The sequence below is a fragment of the Nycticebus coucang genome, chromosome 8 (assembly GCF_027406575.1).
Source record: "Nycticebus coucang isolate mNycCou1 chromosome 8, mNycCou1.pri, whole genome shotgun sequence".
NCBI classification, from domain to species: domain Eukaryota; kingdom Metazoa; phylum Chordata; class Mammalia; order Primates; family Lorisidae; genus Nycticebus; species Nycticebus coucang.
In genome coordinates this window covers 52,602,977-52,621,151 of record NC_069787.1, presented here as the reverse complement: position 1 = coordinate 52,621,151, position 18,175 = coordinate 52,602,977, and the positions used below count along the sequence as shown (strand labels likewise).

At 36.3% G+C, this 18,175-nt stretch overlaps 2 protein-coding genes across 7 annotated transcripts in view; one reads left to right on the top strand and one right to left on the bottom strand.

Annotated features, from left to right (window-relative positions):
• CCDC66 (coiled-coil domain containing 66) overlaps positions 1-7,802 on the top strand; it is a 36,227-nt gene extending 28,425 nt beyond the window's left edge. For 2 of the 3 annotated variants that reach the window (XM_053599000.1, XM_053599002.1), the window contains 6 exons: positions 381-518; positions 2,962-3,443; positions 4,029-4,069; positions 4,608-4,849; positions 5,239-5,363; positions 6,677-7,802. In XM_053599000.1, coding sequence (XP_053454975.1) covers positions 381-518; positions 2,962-3,443; positions 4,029-4,069; positions 4,608-4,849; positions 5,239-5,363; positions 6,677-6,763 — 1,115 coding nt within the window. In that variant the 3' untranslated portion in view covers positions 6,764-7,802. The remainder of the gene's footprint in view (positions 1-380; positions 519-2,961; positions 3,444-4,028; positions 4,070-4,607; positions 4,850-5,238; positions 5,364-6,676) is intronic. The other variant, XM_053599001.1, reaches the window with a different exon arrangement.
• A 25-nt stretch (positions 7,803-7,827) lies between these two features.
• TASOR (transcription activation suppressor) overlaps positions 7,828-18,175 on the bottom strand; it is a 54,205-nt gene continuing 43,857 nt past the window's right edge. Inside the window, exons 18-24 of one of the 4 annotated variants that reach the window (XM_053598998.1) lie at positions 16,510-17,432; positions 12,788-12,910; positions 11,886-12,045; positions 11,378-11,486; positions 9,834-10,012; positions 9,461-9,625; positions 7,828-8,828 (exon numbers count right to left, since the gene is read on the bottom strand). In XM_053598998.1, coding sequence (XP_053454973.1) covers positions 8,773-8,828; positions 9,461-9,625; positions 9,834-10,012; positions 11,378-11,486; positions 11,886-12,045; positions 12,788-12,910; positions 16,510-17,432 — 1,715 coding nt within the window. In that variant the 3' untranslated portion in view covers positions 7,828-8,772. The remainder of the gene's footprint in view (positions 8,829-9,460; positions 9,626-9,833; positions 10,013-11,377; positions 11,487-11,885; positions 12,046-12,787; positions 12,911-16,509; positions 17,433-18,175) is intronic. The other 3 variants (XM_053598996.1, XM_053598999.1, XM_053598997.1) reach the window with 3 other exon arrangements.

Here is an 18,175-nt window from a genome sequence, read left to right as displayed (position 1 = left end):
TTTTGAAGATGATTTTAAATAATTGTTTTATACCTTTAATACATGTATTAACTAAATATTTTTAAAGGCATTTCAGACTTTAAACTAACTTTATAAGTAGAAATGTTTATTTAGTTAATGTTACGCTTTTTGATACCTTTTCACATCTTATATTGCTCATAGTAATCCTGTGACACAGGTAAAATGTGAACTTCTGTGCCCATTTTTATGAAAAAGGTAGGTAAATTTCTGTAAGAAAATGTAGGTTGGCTTATCTAAATTTTTATTGCCATGTTCAGATTGATTAAATTAAAAGTCTTATGAGTAGTTGTTACTATAGAAAATTTCTATTAATACTCCTTAATGTCATTTTTATCAGATGATTTATTTCTCATTGCTAGTTGATCCAATACAAGTGGAGTATAATACATCTACTAACAACATTTCAGATTCAAGACATTACTCTGATGTCAGTGGTGAAATGAATACATGTATCAATTCTGCGTTTTCTCCTAAGAAGGATACTGGTGTACAAACAGGTATTTGTGGAGAATTGTGATTTAAAATTTAATTAAAATTATACTTTAAATTGACCTTAACTCTAATTGCTTTAAAATATAAAAATTGAAGTTTTTTAAAATTCAATATAAATTTGAAGTTTTCAGTAGGAGATAATAGCTTTGTTGAGATGCAAGTTTCATACCATAAGATTTATCCTTTATTTTAAAAAGTACAGTTCAGGCTCGGCACTCATAGCCCAGTGGTTATAGCATTAGCCACATACACCGAGGCTGGCGGGTTCGAATCCAGCCTGGGCCAGCCAAACAACCCTGAGAAGTACAACAAAAAATAGCCAGGTGTTGTGGGAGGCGCCTGTAGTCCCAGCTACTTGGGCGACTGAGGCAAGAGAATCGCTTAAGCCCAAGAGTTGGAGGTTGCTGTGAGCTGTGATGCCACAGCACTCTATCAACGGCAACAAAGGGAGACTTTGTCTAAAAAAAAAAAAGTACAGTTCAGTGCTTTTTAGTATATTGAGAGTTGTATAACCATCACAATTTTAGAACATTTTCATCAGTCATGTTCTGTTTCCCCTCTCTCTAGTTCACTTTCTGTCTTATTGAATAATTTCTGTTCTGGACATTTCATGTAATTGGAATTGTACCATATGTGGTCTTTTGTGGCTGGCTTCTGTTACTTGGCATGTTTTAAGGTTCATTCGTGTTATAGCATGTATCAGCACTTCATTCCTTTTTATCACTGAATATTCCATTGTGTGGATACAAATGACCACATTTGCCCATTCATTTATGACTTGATGGGCATTTGGCTATTATGATTAGCCACTTTTTGGCTATGAATATGCTGCTGTGAACATTTCATGTGTAAGTTTTTGCAAGGACATGTATGTTTTCAAAGAGGATTAGAATTGCTGATTCATATGGCAATTATTTAGCATTTCAAGAAGCTACCAAACGATTCCCCAAAGCAGCTGTACCATTTTACATTCCTATCAGCAATGTATTGAGGGTTCTGGTTTCTGTTTATACTTGCTATACTTGTTACTTTAGTGGTTGTGAAGTAGTATCTTACCTAGTTTTGATCTGAATTTCCCCTATGACTGAGAATAGTGAACATCTATTTACGTGTTGATTTTAAATTTAAGTATGTAGTAAGTTAATATCCATGTTGGGTATCATCACAGATCTCCGTGATCATGAGGCTCTTCAGCCCTCTACCTGTCTTGGAAATCTTTTTTTTTTAAATAACTTATAGGAAATCAAAACTTTTCCACTTTTTAAACTAGTTACAAGTGGAACCTTCTGCCAGTATTAGTCCTTAGCATCTCATGGTGACTTAAAAAGAGACAAAAACCAATTTGGTTTGCCATAGATTAGGAGAGAATATTGTCCAAGACACTCTGGAGTTGGGTAGCCGCAAACCAAAATGTTTTAAGGAAATTCTTTTTCTAACATATTCTGCTAATTAATTTTAGACTTTACTGTAATACCAAACCAGCCATATCATATGATGTTGGTGTTAGTGATTGTGCGACCTTGTGGGTATGCCTTGTGCCCGTCAAATGCTTAACAATGGTTAAAATGGAGGCTTTTGTGAAATTGGAATCCTTATGTACTATTGGTGGAAATGTAAATCAGTGTAGCTGCTATAGAAAATATGGCAGGGCCTCAAAAAAATTAAAAGTAGAATTACCATATGATGGACCAATTCCACTTATGGGTATGTACTCCAGAAAACTGGGAAGTAGGTTATTTGGATATCTCTGTTAAAGACAAATTGTGGTGTATATAACAAACAATGAAATATTAATATTTTAAAAAGGAAGGAAATTCTGACACATGCCACAACATGGATGAGCCTTGGGGACATTATGCTAGGTGAGTAAGCCAGTCACAAAAAGATAAATGTGGGCCAGACATGGTGGTTCATGCCTATAATCCTAGCACCATGGGAGGCTGAGGTGGGAGGATTGCTTGAGTTCAGGAGTTCGAGACCAGCCTGAGCAAGAACAAAACCCCATCTCTACTAAAATTAGAAAACTAGCCAGGTATTGTGGTGGGCACCTGTAGTTCTAGCTACTTGGGAGGCTGGCACAGGCATCTCTTGAGCCCAGGACATTGAGGTTGATGTGATATCAATGGCACTCTAGCCTGGGCAACAGAGAAGGGACTCTGTCTCAAAAACAGAAAAAAAAAGTGAGTATTTACATGAAGTATCTAGAATAGTGAATTGATAGAAACAGAAGACAGAATGGTGGTTACCAAAGGCTGGCAGTGGGAAATGGGGAGTTATTCTTCAATGGGCATATAGTTTCAATTTTGAAAACTAAGGAAAAGCAGTCTTAGAGGGCAGTAACTAATAAAATTACTTAATCTCTTTGGGGAAACATGGATAAAATGGTAGATTTGGTTACAGTGTATAATTTTTTTTTTTTTTTTAAACAAATCACTTGGTGTTTTTTAGATGACCTAAATACAGGAGTATTCACCAATGCAGAATCACATGGTGGATCATTAATAGAGAGGGAAATTATAAATTGCTCATCTCCTGGGATATCAGCAGAATTTTGTGGGGAGTTTAAGAAGAACAAGCAAGAACTAAGTCAGGATAAAGGCGCCAACTTAGAAAAAGAAAACAGTTGGTATAATGATCAGTGTAATCAGTACATAAGAACAGAGAAACAAACAAAACACGTGAAGAAATACCATAAAAGGCCCGATTGGAATATAAATAAGCCACTCAAAAGGTATATTCCAGCATCAGAAAAGTACCCTAAACAACTTCAAAAGCAGAGAGAAGAAAAAAAAGTAAGAAGGCAAATGGAACTTCTTCATTTGGTGGAAAGAAATAATCCTGGACACTTCTCTCGAGGCATGTCACCAGAAGTTCTTCATTCATCTCATCAGGAAACTGAGTCAAAGTTCAGGTGGCATCTAGTCAAAAAGGTAAAGCTCTATTGTCTTAAAAAGACATTGCTAAGTAGGTATTGATGTTTCTAGATTCAAAACACAGTTCCCCCTGTGCATGTTTTGATAAGGCAGTTTACATAAGAGTTAGAAGAAATTTGCTTTAGTTTTTGTTAGGGGTCAGCAAACTACAGCCTATGGGAAAATCTACCTTGCTGGCTATTTTTGTAAATAAAGTTTTATACAACACAGCCACACTGTCTACAGCTGGTTTCATGCTGTAACAGCAGAGTTTTGTAGTACAGTAGAGACCAGATGGCCCTCCAAAGAGCTCAGAATATTGACCATCTGGTATGGAAAAAATTTACACTTAAAACTTCTATAGGATGAATGCTATTCATTCGTTATTCAAATATCCATTTAAAGCTTGTTTACAGTCAGTCCAGAGGATAATTTGGGAGATTGGGAATTCCAGGATTAATCTAAAATAATGAATTTCTGTTCCATTGTGCACTGGTATTCAATAGCCTCAGATTATTTCAACAAGTAACCACTAAAAGTATTGGTGGGGATATGTGGAAATGCTATAAATTCCTCTTTGGGTTTGATTTATCTGTCTTTTAGGAAGAAGAGCCTCTGAAAATTAACTTATCCGGCAAGGAAAGGTATGCTACCAGATTAATTCTATAGCTAGTTAGTAGTATATGGGACAAAAGTACAAAACATCTGAATATGATCACACCACTGCACTCCAGCCTGGGCAACAGAGACCCTGTCCCTTGAAAAAAATAGAAACCTCAAAATCCAAAGATCTAAGTGATATTAGGCAGATGTATATGAAGACAGTAAGGAAAGGGTGTTCTGGGTGAGGGGTAGAGGTTTTAAAGGATGCGGTGCTACTTTTACTGGAGCTTGAAGGCTAAATTGTACAGAATGTGGGGATTTCCCATTTGTCTCTTAAGTAGTATTGGTTTTCTAGATGATAAGGACAAGTAAATTAGCTAGTACTAATAAAAACACAAATTATTCCCATTCTGTTAATCCTATTTATTTTATGTAAAGTTACTGTAGAACTTGAACTTCAATACTTAATATTCTTAATTTAAGGTGTTAGAGGTCTATTTAGAATAAATTGAAATGTGAAAAGAGATAATTTTTGAATTAAAGCTTCTTAGTTTTTTTTTGTTTGTTTTTTTTAAATAGGTCTCAATCATCACCAATTCCCCCAGTGAAAAACAGAACCCAACAAACTCAAGCTAATACTTTACCCTTACCAGTACAAAACAGTAGCGTTGACAGAGAGAATCCAATCTCAGGAGACAGTCAAACAGAACCATCATCCCATTTTATTCCCTATGTCCGAACAAAAGAAATCTATTACCTTGATCCAGATGCTCCATTGTCTAGGCCTTCAACAGATGACCCTCAATACCCAAACTTACAAGGTAAAGATAAGTATTCTTACTCTAAAAAATCTGCCCTTTTAGCCAGGCGTTGTGGCGGGCGCCTGTAGTCCCAGCTGCTTGGGAGGCTGAGGCCAGAGAATCACGTAAGCCCAAGAGCTGGAGGTTGCTGTGAGCCGTGTGATGCCACGGCACTCTACCAAGGGCAGTAAAGTGAGACTCTGTCTCTACTACAAAAAAAAAAAAAAAAATCTGCCCTTTGTTCTGAAAAGTCTTATTAAGGGTTGCCTCAGGAGAGGTAAAAACAAATTTCTCAAACTTGTGTAGTACTCTCCTGGGAATAAATTTCTTAATGAACCCTTAGAATACCATAGCATCTGGCTATGTCACTGTTAATGTATTTGACTTTTGTCACTTTCATCTGGCTTTAGACTGTGATCAAGAACTGCAGCTATTTGACCCTGACCATGTCAGGGATCCACTTCTTAATCCTAACTTGGTGAAAAACAGGGACAGACAGCAAGCAATCCTTAAGGGACTTTCAGAACTGAGACAGGTAAGAACTGTTCTTTATCAGGGGATGGACTGAGTGGCTGTTTTATGTGGCTTCACTGCACCTGGATTTTTTTGAGACAGAGTCTCACTGTGTGGCCCTCCGTAGAGGGCTGTGGCATCAGTTCACAGCAACCTCCAACTCTTGGGCTTAAGCGATTCTTTTGCCTCAGCCTCCTGAGTAGCTGGGACTACAGGCGCCCACCACAACGCCTGGCTCTATTTTTGTTGTCATTTAGCAGGCCCGGGCTGGGTTTTAAACACACCAGCCTCGGTGTATATATGGCTGGCGCCTTGACTACACCTGCACCCCAGTTTATAAGAAAAAATAGGACTGTCACATTATCATGTTTAAGAATGACATCACAAGACATTTCTAATATTAAGACAAATTTATTGAGTAAAAAATGCATACACTTGAATGGCAAAACATGATTAATATGGTCCTAAAATCAAAGACAAAAAATTCACAATTATGCTTAATGAATTCTTAGCAACATAGCCCATACTTTTTAAAAATATGTTTAAAAACAGAACATTTGTCTGCCTCAAAGACTAATATAATTCAGTGTGAAATTTTATGTATAACCTTACCAGACTTTTTCTCCCAGACCAATTATTGTGACTTCTCATTTTCTTGCTGTTTTTAAAACAGGTAAAAATTACAACTTTGGAGCAAAGTTAGTAACTTTGATAGTTTGCAATTTGGTTCTGCAATTTTAATTCATTGTATACTCTTTGTATTTAAATAGCTGTGCTGTTTAAGGAGTATCCTTTTCTATGTCTAGTCATTTACCAACACCCCTCTGTATTTCACAATGTTGGTTCAGATGGTGCTTACCCATCTTTCCCTCCATCTAGAAAATTACTCATGTGAAGACAAAGTGATCTTAGGTTTTGAAATGCTAGTTTTTAAGTAATTCAGCCAAGAAGTGTTTTTTTTTTTAATCTGTTTAATTTGTAAATACCTTTACTCAGCAATATAGTCTTATTTCAGCAGGGCCCTTGAATTAGATACCTCCTCAACATTTTAATTCAGTAAGGTAAGGTTAGTGCAGTCACCATTTTAAGAGCACTTCAGGGTGGGGATAAGGGAGGACTTTATCGTATCCCTATAGTTATGAAAGTCTTTAAAAATGTAGTAATACCTACATAACATCCCAATGTCTAGTGATTTGTTGAATAATAAAACTTTAATTATACAGATTCCATCCTGAGCTTAGTATGTAGTATTTTTCATATAACTAGATTAACTGGACAGAAATAAGAATTTTCAAGTCAGCTGCACACCTTACTAACATCTCAATGTGATTTCAGGGCCTTCTCCAGAAGCAAAAGGAATTGGAAACTAATCTCATGCCTTTAGCTGCAAATCGAGAAGAGAATTTTAGTTCTTCGTTTTAAATGCAGAAAACCAAATCCTTAACATTTGTGTCTTCCGAATTATAAAATATGCTTGTGGCTCAGCTGTATTTCTTAATTAGCCTAGATTTTTTAAATGCCCATTAAAAACTTGTACATTATATGTAAGTGCTGTACTTTATGCAATAAAACTATTTTTTTTTTTTGTGAAAGTTTATAGTATAAAAAATTTCTGCTCTGTCACAATCTGGGTACTTAACATCTATAACACTTTCTACTTACCTTATCATTGTCTGGAGTTCCTGCCCTGTTAACAATGCTGTTCCATACTTTTATGGAACTTACTGATTGAAATACCACTCTCATGCATTTTGTTCTACCAGCAGTACTTTTGAGGTACCTTACAAAAATTCATCGCACACTTCTAGACGGTTTATGATACTAATTTTTTAAAAAACGGTAATAGGCAGTTAAGATTTCCACTATATCTAATTATAGCACTAATGTGCTTAATGAAATGCTAACTACTACTACTAAGACCATCTCAGAAATGTACTTTTATTTTTCTAAAACTACCAATTTTAAAATTTTAGTTTGTTCCACATTGTCCACTTTGATAAACAAAAACGGTCTTTTGAAATGTGATCCTTTCACAAGCACTGAAAATTATCAAATACTCTGAAAAAGTTAACTGAATTTTAGAGACAGGCAATTTTTACATGGCTAAGCCTAAAAATAAAAAATAATGCTGCTTGATAGGAAGTTCTATGTACATGGCTTACATTATCCAAATGAAAGTATACTGCAGATAAATCTTGAGGTATTGAGCCAAAATCCTATAAATATTTATTAACATCACTGGCTTATACCTGTGTAAAAACACTATACAAAAGCTTAAATCAAAATAAATAGTTGCTAATTAATTTCAGTGAAAGTTTTGTATCATCTGACATTAAGAGGAGAAAAAAGACATTTTACTTTATCATCCTTCTGTAAACATCTGATTTTACATATAAGACAGGCTTCAATTTGAAGCTCAAGTACAGGTGACATGTACAAATTTAAAACTTAAAAAAGTGCCAACATGAGATAATTCAAGTACAATATATGTTAAAATATATATTTATTTCAATTTTTATATGCTTCAACTGTTACAGGCCATCATGATTTAAATAAGAAAAAAAACATTTGGGAAAGGACAAGAAACCTTTTTTTTAGAAAATGAAATATAAATTGTTAATTCACTTTTAAGAAACAGAAAAAGTCCACAACAACATATTTAAAAAAAGTTACTGTAATTATTTCTCTTTTGAATATGGCCTGGAAGAATCACTTTTTCCCAAATTTAATGGAGATGGAGACTTATCTCTATCCAAGGTTTGAGTATAAGCAGATAAAAAGTAATTTTCATTTTCTTGAGACTGACTTGATGAAAGGGCATATGGTGTCCCCAAAAATGTCTGATGAGTGAGAACATTAAAATGACTAAACTGATGGGACATATTTAATTGACTATGATAAACCTGAAAATTGCTATATGAATCTTGTTCTGTTGAATTGCTGTTCTCTTCTTCAGAGCATACTACATCAATAGCAGCTCTCTCTTCAGAATCAATTTGATTAGTCTTATCTTCTAATAAACCATTTTGCACATCAACAGACGATTGTAACTCAGTTTGAATATTCATTTTTTGTTCTGTTCCATGTGATGCTTTGGTCTCTTTCGCCAGTATTTCTGAATGAAAATTGCTGTATACTTCTATTTGTGAGATTTCATCCCCTGAATCCAGAGACATATCCTCTTCATCCTTTTCATCGTTTTCTAAAAGAGCTACATTTAAAAACAAAAAGTCCTCCTCTATTGAAATACACAATTTGTTTAAGTTTTAAAATTATACACTACTCACACAATATAACGCGTCAGGGTCTGCAAGTCCACAATCCCTTAAAGCTTGGTCTTCTGCCACAAGTTCACTTAGTCACAACACTCACACTAGGTGTGAATGTCCAGATAATCCGATGCTAAAAGCTTCTGCGAAATGTGTTCACGTTTAATGTTGGGAAATCCCAACTCCCAGCTCCAAAGGGGTTAATGTCAAAACAGCATCTAAAGTTATACGGTAATTCAGTATTTGACAAAACAAATACAAAGTAAAATTTTTGACATCTAGCTTCACTGGATTACTAAAATGGTTAGCTCTATTGAATGCTCGATCATCTCTGCTTTTCATCAAAAACAAAAGTACGTCTTTCATTTTACATAAAACCTGGAACCAAAGCAGAGGCCATCTCACAAAACACTAAAACTATGACAGCCCTACTGTCCTGAAATTAAATTGCCTTATACATATGAGACTTAGCAGCCTATTGCTAAATCTCCGTATCTGGTTTCCTGCTTTTCCTTAATATGACCCCTTTGCTAAAAGCAGCAGCCAATAATGTTTCCATACTCTCAAAAATAAAATGCATACTTCATAGTATGTATGGTCTATAGTTCAGACAGAAGTGCATAGTCTATAGTAACTAACACTTTTTATTGACCGTGGTATAATAAATGAGCCATTCTTGTGCATGCTAAGTACTAAGAACAATAAATAAGGTCTTGAAACACTTCCCCTAAAGCTGTTTACACTGTGTGGTGAGTGGTTTCAAAACAGGCATTTTCATTTTTTGGTAACAGGAAAACCATTCCTCTTTTTCTCTCTGTCCTAAAGAAAATGAAAACTACTGAAAAGTTACCTGACTGCGACTCAAGAGTCTCATTAGCACCAAGCTGCGGAAGGTTTTCTTCTGTAATTGAGTTGTGATAGCCCACAAGATTTTTAAAGTTTTGCATAAAATCTTCAGCAGTTGCAACCACTATTCCATTATCTGTATAACTGGAAAGCATCTTGATGGTCTTCTCTTAAGGAAAAAAAAAAATTCATATATAAAACACTGAAAATATGCAATGAAGGATAAATGACAATCCCTGCCCTCCAGCCCTCACAAATCCTTTTCTTCCACATTTTCAGAATCATACCTTAACAATTAACACCCACCACAGCCCCATAAAATCCTTTTGTCCACATTCCTATATTCATAGTAGAAAGCTTTCAAGTGCTTTCTTTACCTGTTAAAAAGACTATGTGTCGTTGCTGTATGTTCTGAGCCTGAAGTCTGATAAGACAATCCAATTCTGGAGCACTTCGAGTTTGTGAATCACAATGGTGGTATGACAAAATTTCAACCAGATGTTTCTTCTGATAAACATTCAGAAGTGTCAAGAGACTTAGAGCTTTAGCATTCAATCTGTAAAATTAAGCAGTTCAGTATCTGGGTCTGCACTTCTAAAATTTAGTATGGAAATTTTTGCTAGGGATTAAAACTCTTCATTTCTCAACTGAGGCTACTAATGACAACTGCACTGCTTTAGCTCACCGCCTGATGTACAGATGATTCTTAGGAGAGAGGATGAGTAAGAACCAGGTAAGTCTAGAGCAGTGGTTCTCAACCTTCCTAATGTCGTGATATATTTTCATTGTTACAAATGAGTCGCGACCCACAGGTTGAGAACCACTGGTCTAGAGGTTTCTTGGTACAAGGCCTGTAGGGCCAGTTTTTCAGGTTAGACTAAAATCTGAGTCATTCTATTTACTAAATAAGAAATTATAGTTACCTTTAGCTTTACTAATTTACTAACTTTAAAGTAGGGCTCAAGAGCCAAAAAAGTATAACTCTTTCCTTTAGAAAATATAATACATGGCTATTTCTATACCACAAGACAGGGAAACGACTGACAAATCAGTGGTGGTTGTCAGGAAGATTAGGTTACTGATAACTCTGGACAAGTCACACCTTTGGGTCTCAGTGTTTGTTCTCTGTGTAAGACTTACCCTAAGGCTACTTTATAGGCTTTTACCATGAACAAGTTTTAAAAAGTGAATTGCTACAAAAAGTTTAATACTTTAAAATTATCTAGTCTGAATTTTCTGTAGTGTATACACCATGGGATGTTAATAGGTATTTCGAAATAAAAGTTTTGTGGTCTAAATTTAGAAAATGTCAATTGACACCGTAAAACAAAATTCTAACTAGAGTTTCTCAGATCCTTTAATGCATAAATACATTTTAATTTACTAGTGGAGCTTGAAACTCATCTGATTAATCATTTTGTAGAACCTCTCAAGTGACTAGTGGGGTCCCACCCAGTTTTTCATTTTGAGAAGTGACTTCTGGGCATGTTAGAAATTTTATATACATGAATGAATGCCCTACTCACAAATCCTCATAAGGTCAAGGTTAATCCCTGTCCAAATGTGACTTTATTAGCTACCCAAGGTAGTCCTCAACTGGGGGACGACCTATCTGACATACTCAGGTCTGTTCAGGGAAAAAATGCCAGTCACTACATACAGATGATTCTAAACCCACAAGTGACAAAGATAAAACCAATTTTACCCATACATCTAACAACTGCACCAAACCTCTACTTAAAATACACTGTTTCCTAGTATAAAGGCTAGAATAGTTCAGTATCTGTATTCTCTTATGGTTGACTACAAACATCTGTGAAAACTGAGGAAATGTCTACAATCTATAAATGGGAAAAGAAAGAAATCTTATGAACACAGTGTTAAAAGCAATAACCATTATAGTTAATTTTCCAAATCTTACCTGCCTAGTTCCTTTAGTTTTTTCTGAAATTTACAGTGGACTTTCCATTGCCATTTTCCTTCTGGGGTACTAAGTTCTTCAAGGAATGTCAAAAAATTTTTAAGACTCTCTGTAAAGGTAATGAAGTTCATTTTAAATTCAACAAATAAATCATTCCACAAATGAATTATGAAAGAAGTACTTGTTCATATTGTACAGAAACACCTACTTTCCCTATGTACTATTTTCATTTTTCTTCTTTCCCCTCAGAGAGATCTATGTATCTCTACAGCTCAAAGAACCACTACACACTTAAAAAAAATAAAAAATAATGTACTGATAACAATAACAAATCAGACATGATCCAACTGCAGCAGGTGCAGAGACTTGTTGACACCAAATTTAGAATTAATTATAATTTGAAGTAATGAGAGAGCTCAGGAAAAGACTAAAAACATACTAGTTTTCTGGGAATACATTAAAAAGCATAAGAGCAAAGTTACATGCTCAAAAGAATGCATCATCTTACCAATTGTGACAACCTCTGGATTTAGAATTGATTCATCAGACACAATGAAACCACCAGACACAAATAATTCATTGTACGTATGATTTTTAACATCATCCAGGCTATCGACACCAGCAAAACTAACACAGGGGAGCTTCTTTAAAGTGACCAGGCCAGGGACCTGTTTAAATACCAAAATAAAAATACAAATAAGGAAAGATAAGGGAATGAACTTACATAAACTCAAATGTGACGTAACCCACAAGAAAAGTCTAACCAAGTGCACTATGGCTCACCTATATTAGTGCATTGCCTCTGGAAAGCCACACTCAAAAATAACATTCCCAACATTGTTTCTCAATACACATGCATAAATCAATATTCACAAACTGGGACCTACTACGAACACTAAGGAAAATGAGCTTACAATAGACCAGAAAACACAAAGTGGACAAATGCCTGAATTTGTCTGTAACCTGTGAGTAGTCAGAAATCAGATGAGGGCACGAGATTGGAATAGTCAGGAAAGGCTTTTAAAGACTAGTAGGATGTGAGAGAGGCTCACAAGACTGAGTGAGGTACCCCCAATCTAAAGGAAAAGAGGGCTAGTTTGGCACAGAAAGGTTTCATACAAATGAAAAGAACAATAAAAAGAAAGTCAGCAGACCTGCTGGCATTCAAGGATTCAGTACTTTTATCAGTCTTAACTATTTGAATAGTAGGGAAGGCCTGTGATATGCAAAAATTTAAAATTTTGTGGAGGTACAAACTTGAATCTCACAAGTTACTTCATTAAAGAATCCTTGAAATTTTATCTCCTTTAAAATTCATTTTAAAAACCAAAGCTTTAGAAATTTCACATTAGATTTAAAAATAAGGGAATTTTGAAAAACAACATAAATAAATTTGACTTTACAGTCTACCTTGTGAATGAAACCTGCAATGTCTTCATTTTGAATAATAATCAATAGTTTATCTAATTTTGATCTTCTTTCCAAAAACTGTTCTGGATGACATTCTGTATTGCCTAATTTGGTAAGATATTCCTGTTAAAGAAAAACAACTGAATCAACATTAAAAAGCTTTTTTTTAGAAACACCAATTAACACCAAAAAAGGTAATAAACTGATAAAACTTCAGTACTGATAAATTGATAAGCTTAACTACTACCAGGACACTCTTATCCATGAACTTTTTGTACTCATGGGATACCTGAGCCCATCAAAAACACTCTTCTAAAGATCAGAGCTTCACAAATCAGTCAAAATGTTAGTGCCATGCAAGCAAAGCCAAGTAAATGCCAGTATGGGGTAACAAAAAGAAACAGAACAATGGATTAGTCCAAATTTTTAACTCAGGTTCCATAGTTATTACCAGTAACTCAGAGCCTAGTCATTAACCACTCCCTACCTCCTATTTTCCTTTCCTTTTTATTCCCAATAGTATGGTTGCAAATAACCAAGGGTCTGCTTAGAAATGGGTATCTAAGCAGACACTTTAGAGTTACAAAACACTTTTATGACTCTGTAGCTTCTATAACTCAAAACAGCTCAAAGAATCTTAGTACAGAGCTTCAGCACATACACTGGTATTCACATACTAATTTGCCATTTCTGTTCCGTTTTGCTCTTAAAGTATACTCTTCCAACTAACACCTCCCTCCAAGCTGGTGACATGGTACTACCTTTTACAGAACAGTCTATGCAGAGTTCCTTTCATTCTTTGCTTACTGGTGGAATCCTGAATCCTGAAGTAAGTAAACCACAGGATCCTGGAGGACATATTTCTCATATTACAGATATAGATGAATTTTGGTGGGGGGCAGAGGAGACAGAGCCTCAAGCTGTCGCCCTGAGTAGAGTACTGTGGCGTCACAGCTCACAGCAACCTCCAACTCTTGGGCTTAAGTGATTCTCTTGCCTCAGCCTCCCAAGTAGCTGGGACTACAGGCGCCCGCCGCAACAGCTGGCTATTTTTTGTTGTTGTTGCAGTTGTCATTGTTTTAGCTGGCCCAAGCCAGATTAGAACCTGCCATCCTCAGCGTATGTGGCCAGCACCCTACTCACTGAGCTACAGGTGCCGCCAGAGATTAATATTCTTAATCACAGCTGCTCAGATAGCCATAACCAAAATCCATGAGTCCCCTGCTCTTTCAAGAGCTGCCTGAAGTGTCACACGCACAGCATCTTCAGTATCTTCTGTTCTGATTCTGCTTTAAGCTTTGATGCTTCTAGGTAGATTTCAGACCAACTTAAACTTAATGAAAAAGTAAATTACCATCTGACAGGCCTACTGACAATCTGTAATCCATCTTTTTACATCAAGAAGCTTTAAATTCAAGCTCAGTTTAAATAAAACAGTTTAAGTCACACTAACAAGTCAGTTTCACTATTCATAAAATATTATATTCTAATATTTTTGCTGGAAAATTTCCAGTGGATGTTGATATAAAATTAAAGTTACAATCTGATTGTCTATCAGATTTGTAAAATGAAGAGCAGTCTTTTTTCACTATAAATAGAAATATCATTTGTTCTATGCTAGAATGAATTAAAAGCATTCTTCATAAGGAAATGCATTTCATATCCCCTTAATATATATATTATATTAGGTACATTACAATCCATTAAAAAAACAGGGTAGTGGGTGGTGCCTGTGGCTCGGTGGGTGGGGCACCGGTCCCATATATACTGAGGGTGGTGGGTTCAAACCCAGCCCCGGCCAAACTGCAACAACAACAAAAAAAAAAGCCGGGTGTTGTGGCGGGTGCCTGTGGTCCCAGCTACTCAAGAGGCTGAGGCAAGAGAATCGCCTAAGTCCAAGGAGTTGCTGTGAGCTGTGATGCCTCAAAAAAAAAAAAAAAAAAAAAGGGCAGCGCCTGTGGCTAAAAGGAGTAGGGTTCAAGCCCAGCCCCGGCCAAAAACTGGGGGGAAAAAAAAAGAACAGGGTAGAGGGTAGTGTTATACCAGGAACAGTCCTTAACCTTTTCTTTCATCTAGCCCCACAAATTAATGTAGAGCTACGTTTCTGCGAAGTACTATGCCTGGATCGTGCTGCTTGGAATAAAAATTGAAAAGCTCTACATCTAATCATATACAGCAAAAATGCAACCAAAGAACTACTAGTTCTAAAAAACTACTAGTTCAAAAAACTGTTTGGAATCGATAAGAAAGCACAGGAGTATTCAGATTCATCTTTCATTTCCATATTCTTCCTGTCTTCTTTGGATACACCCACAAAATCTGCTGATGTCACAGTTGATGTCTCAAACTGACAAAAGTTTAGTAGTACCGAGTTTCTGAGCTACTCTGGGCTATAAACCACTTATAGTCTCCCTACTTCCTCTAACAAGCAAAAACTCCAGTCATGGTTAAGTAATTCCATAAATGGGAGCAGGTATTCATTTCAAAACTCTAGGCAATCCCATAAAAAACTAAAACCCTAGTTTAGTATTAATTAGTAATATTATACCAGTGTCACAGCTTACAGCAACCTCAAACTTTTGGGCTTAAGCAAGTCTCATGCCTCAGCCTCACATGTAGCTGGGACTATAGGCGCCCGCCACAATGCCCGGCTATTTTTTGGTTGTAGCTGTCATTGTTGTTTGGCGGGCCGAGGCTGGATTCGAACCTGCCAGCTCCAGTGTGTATGGCTGGCACCTTAGCTGCTTGAGCTACAGGCACCGAGCCTAAACTTTACGTGTCTACGTCTATACCTGTACACACACACAAAGGCATATGTGTCTAGGATTTTTATTATTTATTTTTTTTTTTTGTAGAGACAAAGTTTCACTTTATGGCCCTGGGTAGAGTGCCGTGGCATCACACAGCTCACAGCAACCTCCAACTCCTGGGCTTAAGCGATTCTCTTGCCTCAGCCTCGAGTAGCTGGGCCTACAGGCGCCCGCCACAACGCCCGGCTATTTTTTGGTTGCAGTTCAGCCGGGGCCGGGTTTTAACCCGCCACCCTCGGTATATGGGGCCGGCGCCTTATCGACTGAGCCACAGGATTTTTAAACCAAATGTGTGTACTTGAAACGTTAGTCTGCCTTTGGTAAAAAAAAAAAAATATATATATATATATATATATAAAATATATATATAAATATATATATAAATATAAATATATAAATATATATATAAAATATATATATATACACCTCCCAGTGAGCAATCTTTCACGACTGAGGAATCTTTTGAGATCATCAAATTTTTGATCGATAAGGCCTGTAGGGAACTGTGACATGGCCAGAACACCAAGAAATGCCAAAAAAGTGTTATCATTAGGCCAGTCCTGGGCAGGTTTTTCTATTTTGTTTGATAAAATTCCAATTATGAGATAAATACCAGCAATTTACATTTACCTCTCTGTATTTTTCCCTTCTCTTCATTAAAAACCCAAGAAACATTCACAGTTTTTAAAAAGTATTTGCAGTATATATACAAATGCTCTAAACTGACAACATAAAACAAGATCTTAATCCTAAAATGTTTAAGATCATTGGTTCTGAATTTAGTTGAATTGGTCTTTTGTTCTATTTTAAGTAATGAAAATTTATGGTCGACATCTAAAAACAAAAAATCCATTTTACAGAAGTCAAACCAATAAGACATACAGCACAGCTATTACCTTCTTGTTTAATTACCTTTATTTCTTTACAAAGCACACTCTCTTCTTCTTCATGAATATAAAATTTGACAGTATTTTTCTGGACATCTTTCATGATTTTAACTAAACTATTAAATACTTCAGGTTCTAACTGGCTTATAAAATTTGAAAGAGCTGGTTGGGCAGAAATGTTTACATCACTGGATGGTTTTGCTGCTTCTTTTTCTACTGGTTCCCGGGTACTATCACCAGGTACAATATGATCAGAAGTCACCACTGACTCTGCAGCTTGATGTGGCTGACTCACTTCAATTTCAGTTAAACTCAAAGTTGAAGAGGAATGCTGCTCATTAGCGTTGGTGTCTTTCAAGGCATCACTACAAAGTGGATCAAGGTGCTTACTGTTGACTTCACTTGAGGATCCTGGTAGGACATGCCTTTCCAGAGGAGTCAATGGTATCTTCACACCAGGACCGACTGGCAGCAAATTTCCACCCTGGGCTGATGCTTTAATAATAATAGTATTTAGTTTCTCATGCAAGCCATCCACAAACTCTTGCACACCAGCTTTAGAAGTCTTAGAATATATAAACTCAGAAAGCCGTTTCATCTTCTCTTGTGTTGAAAAGATAGGTGTGGAAATGCTACTGACATATGAAACATTCTTTTGCTTCAAAATCTCTTCTATCTTCCTAGAAAAGAGATTGTACTCTCCTAACACTGTCTTTTCTGTGGTTTCACTCACTGCAGGCGACTCTGCTGCTGGCACACATTGCTCCTCCACTGTCATCACCTGACCTGTCAACTCGTCATCCTCAGTGGTGCCTTTTAGTGTGTCTGTAAATGGAGAGGATGGAAACTGGTAATCAGAACTTCTCTGTCTACTTATTACCCGGGGGTCATTAGGAAAGGCCTCTTGTGGTGGTAGACACACCAGTTGTTCTTCTGGTGATTTCATACCTATATAGGAAGAGTTCATTATTGTAAGAGCAATCCAAAAAGATAGTATGTGAAACACAAACTCTTAAATCGGGGGTGGAATGGGGGTGGGGGGAACGGTCAGTATACATTTATGCACTGAAAGGTAAAATAAAAACCTCAAATTCTGGTGTGAATCCTAATTCCTGTATGTCCTACATATAAGCTGTCTTTATATTTCAGTAGTCAGAGTAAAAACTTTTTTGTTTGTTTTTTAAGAGAAAGGGTCTCTTGCTTTGTGTCACCAAGGCTGGAGTACAGTGGCATGATCATAGCTCACTGCAGCCTCAAACTCCTCAGCTGAAGAGATCCTCCCACCTCAGTCTCCTGATGAGCTGGGACTATAAGTCACACACCACCACGCCCAGCCAGTATTTCCCCTTTGTTTGTAAATAATTTCAAGAGAAATCAGGACAGCTATACCCATTTGAAATAAAGAGGTCATTTAGTTAATTAGACTACCTTTGACTCTTGTAAACTAGCTCAATCCACCAAAAAACAAAACAACCCCCCCCCCAAAAAAAACCACTTTTTCCCCCCTCGCAAATCCTAAATTCAAACAGTGTTTTTTGAAACAAGTACCGTAATTCCATTTTTAAGACAGGAAAAAATATATTTTTATTTTTAATACTGTATTTTAGGAAAAGAAAAATGTTCACAATCTGTGCCTCGAAGACCATATTATGCAATTTTACCCTGTAAAAAGTCACTAACTAATGTTTTCA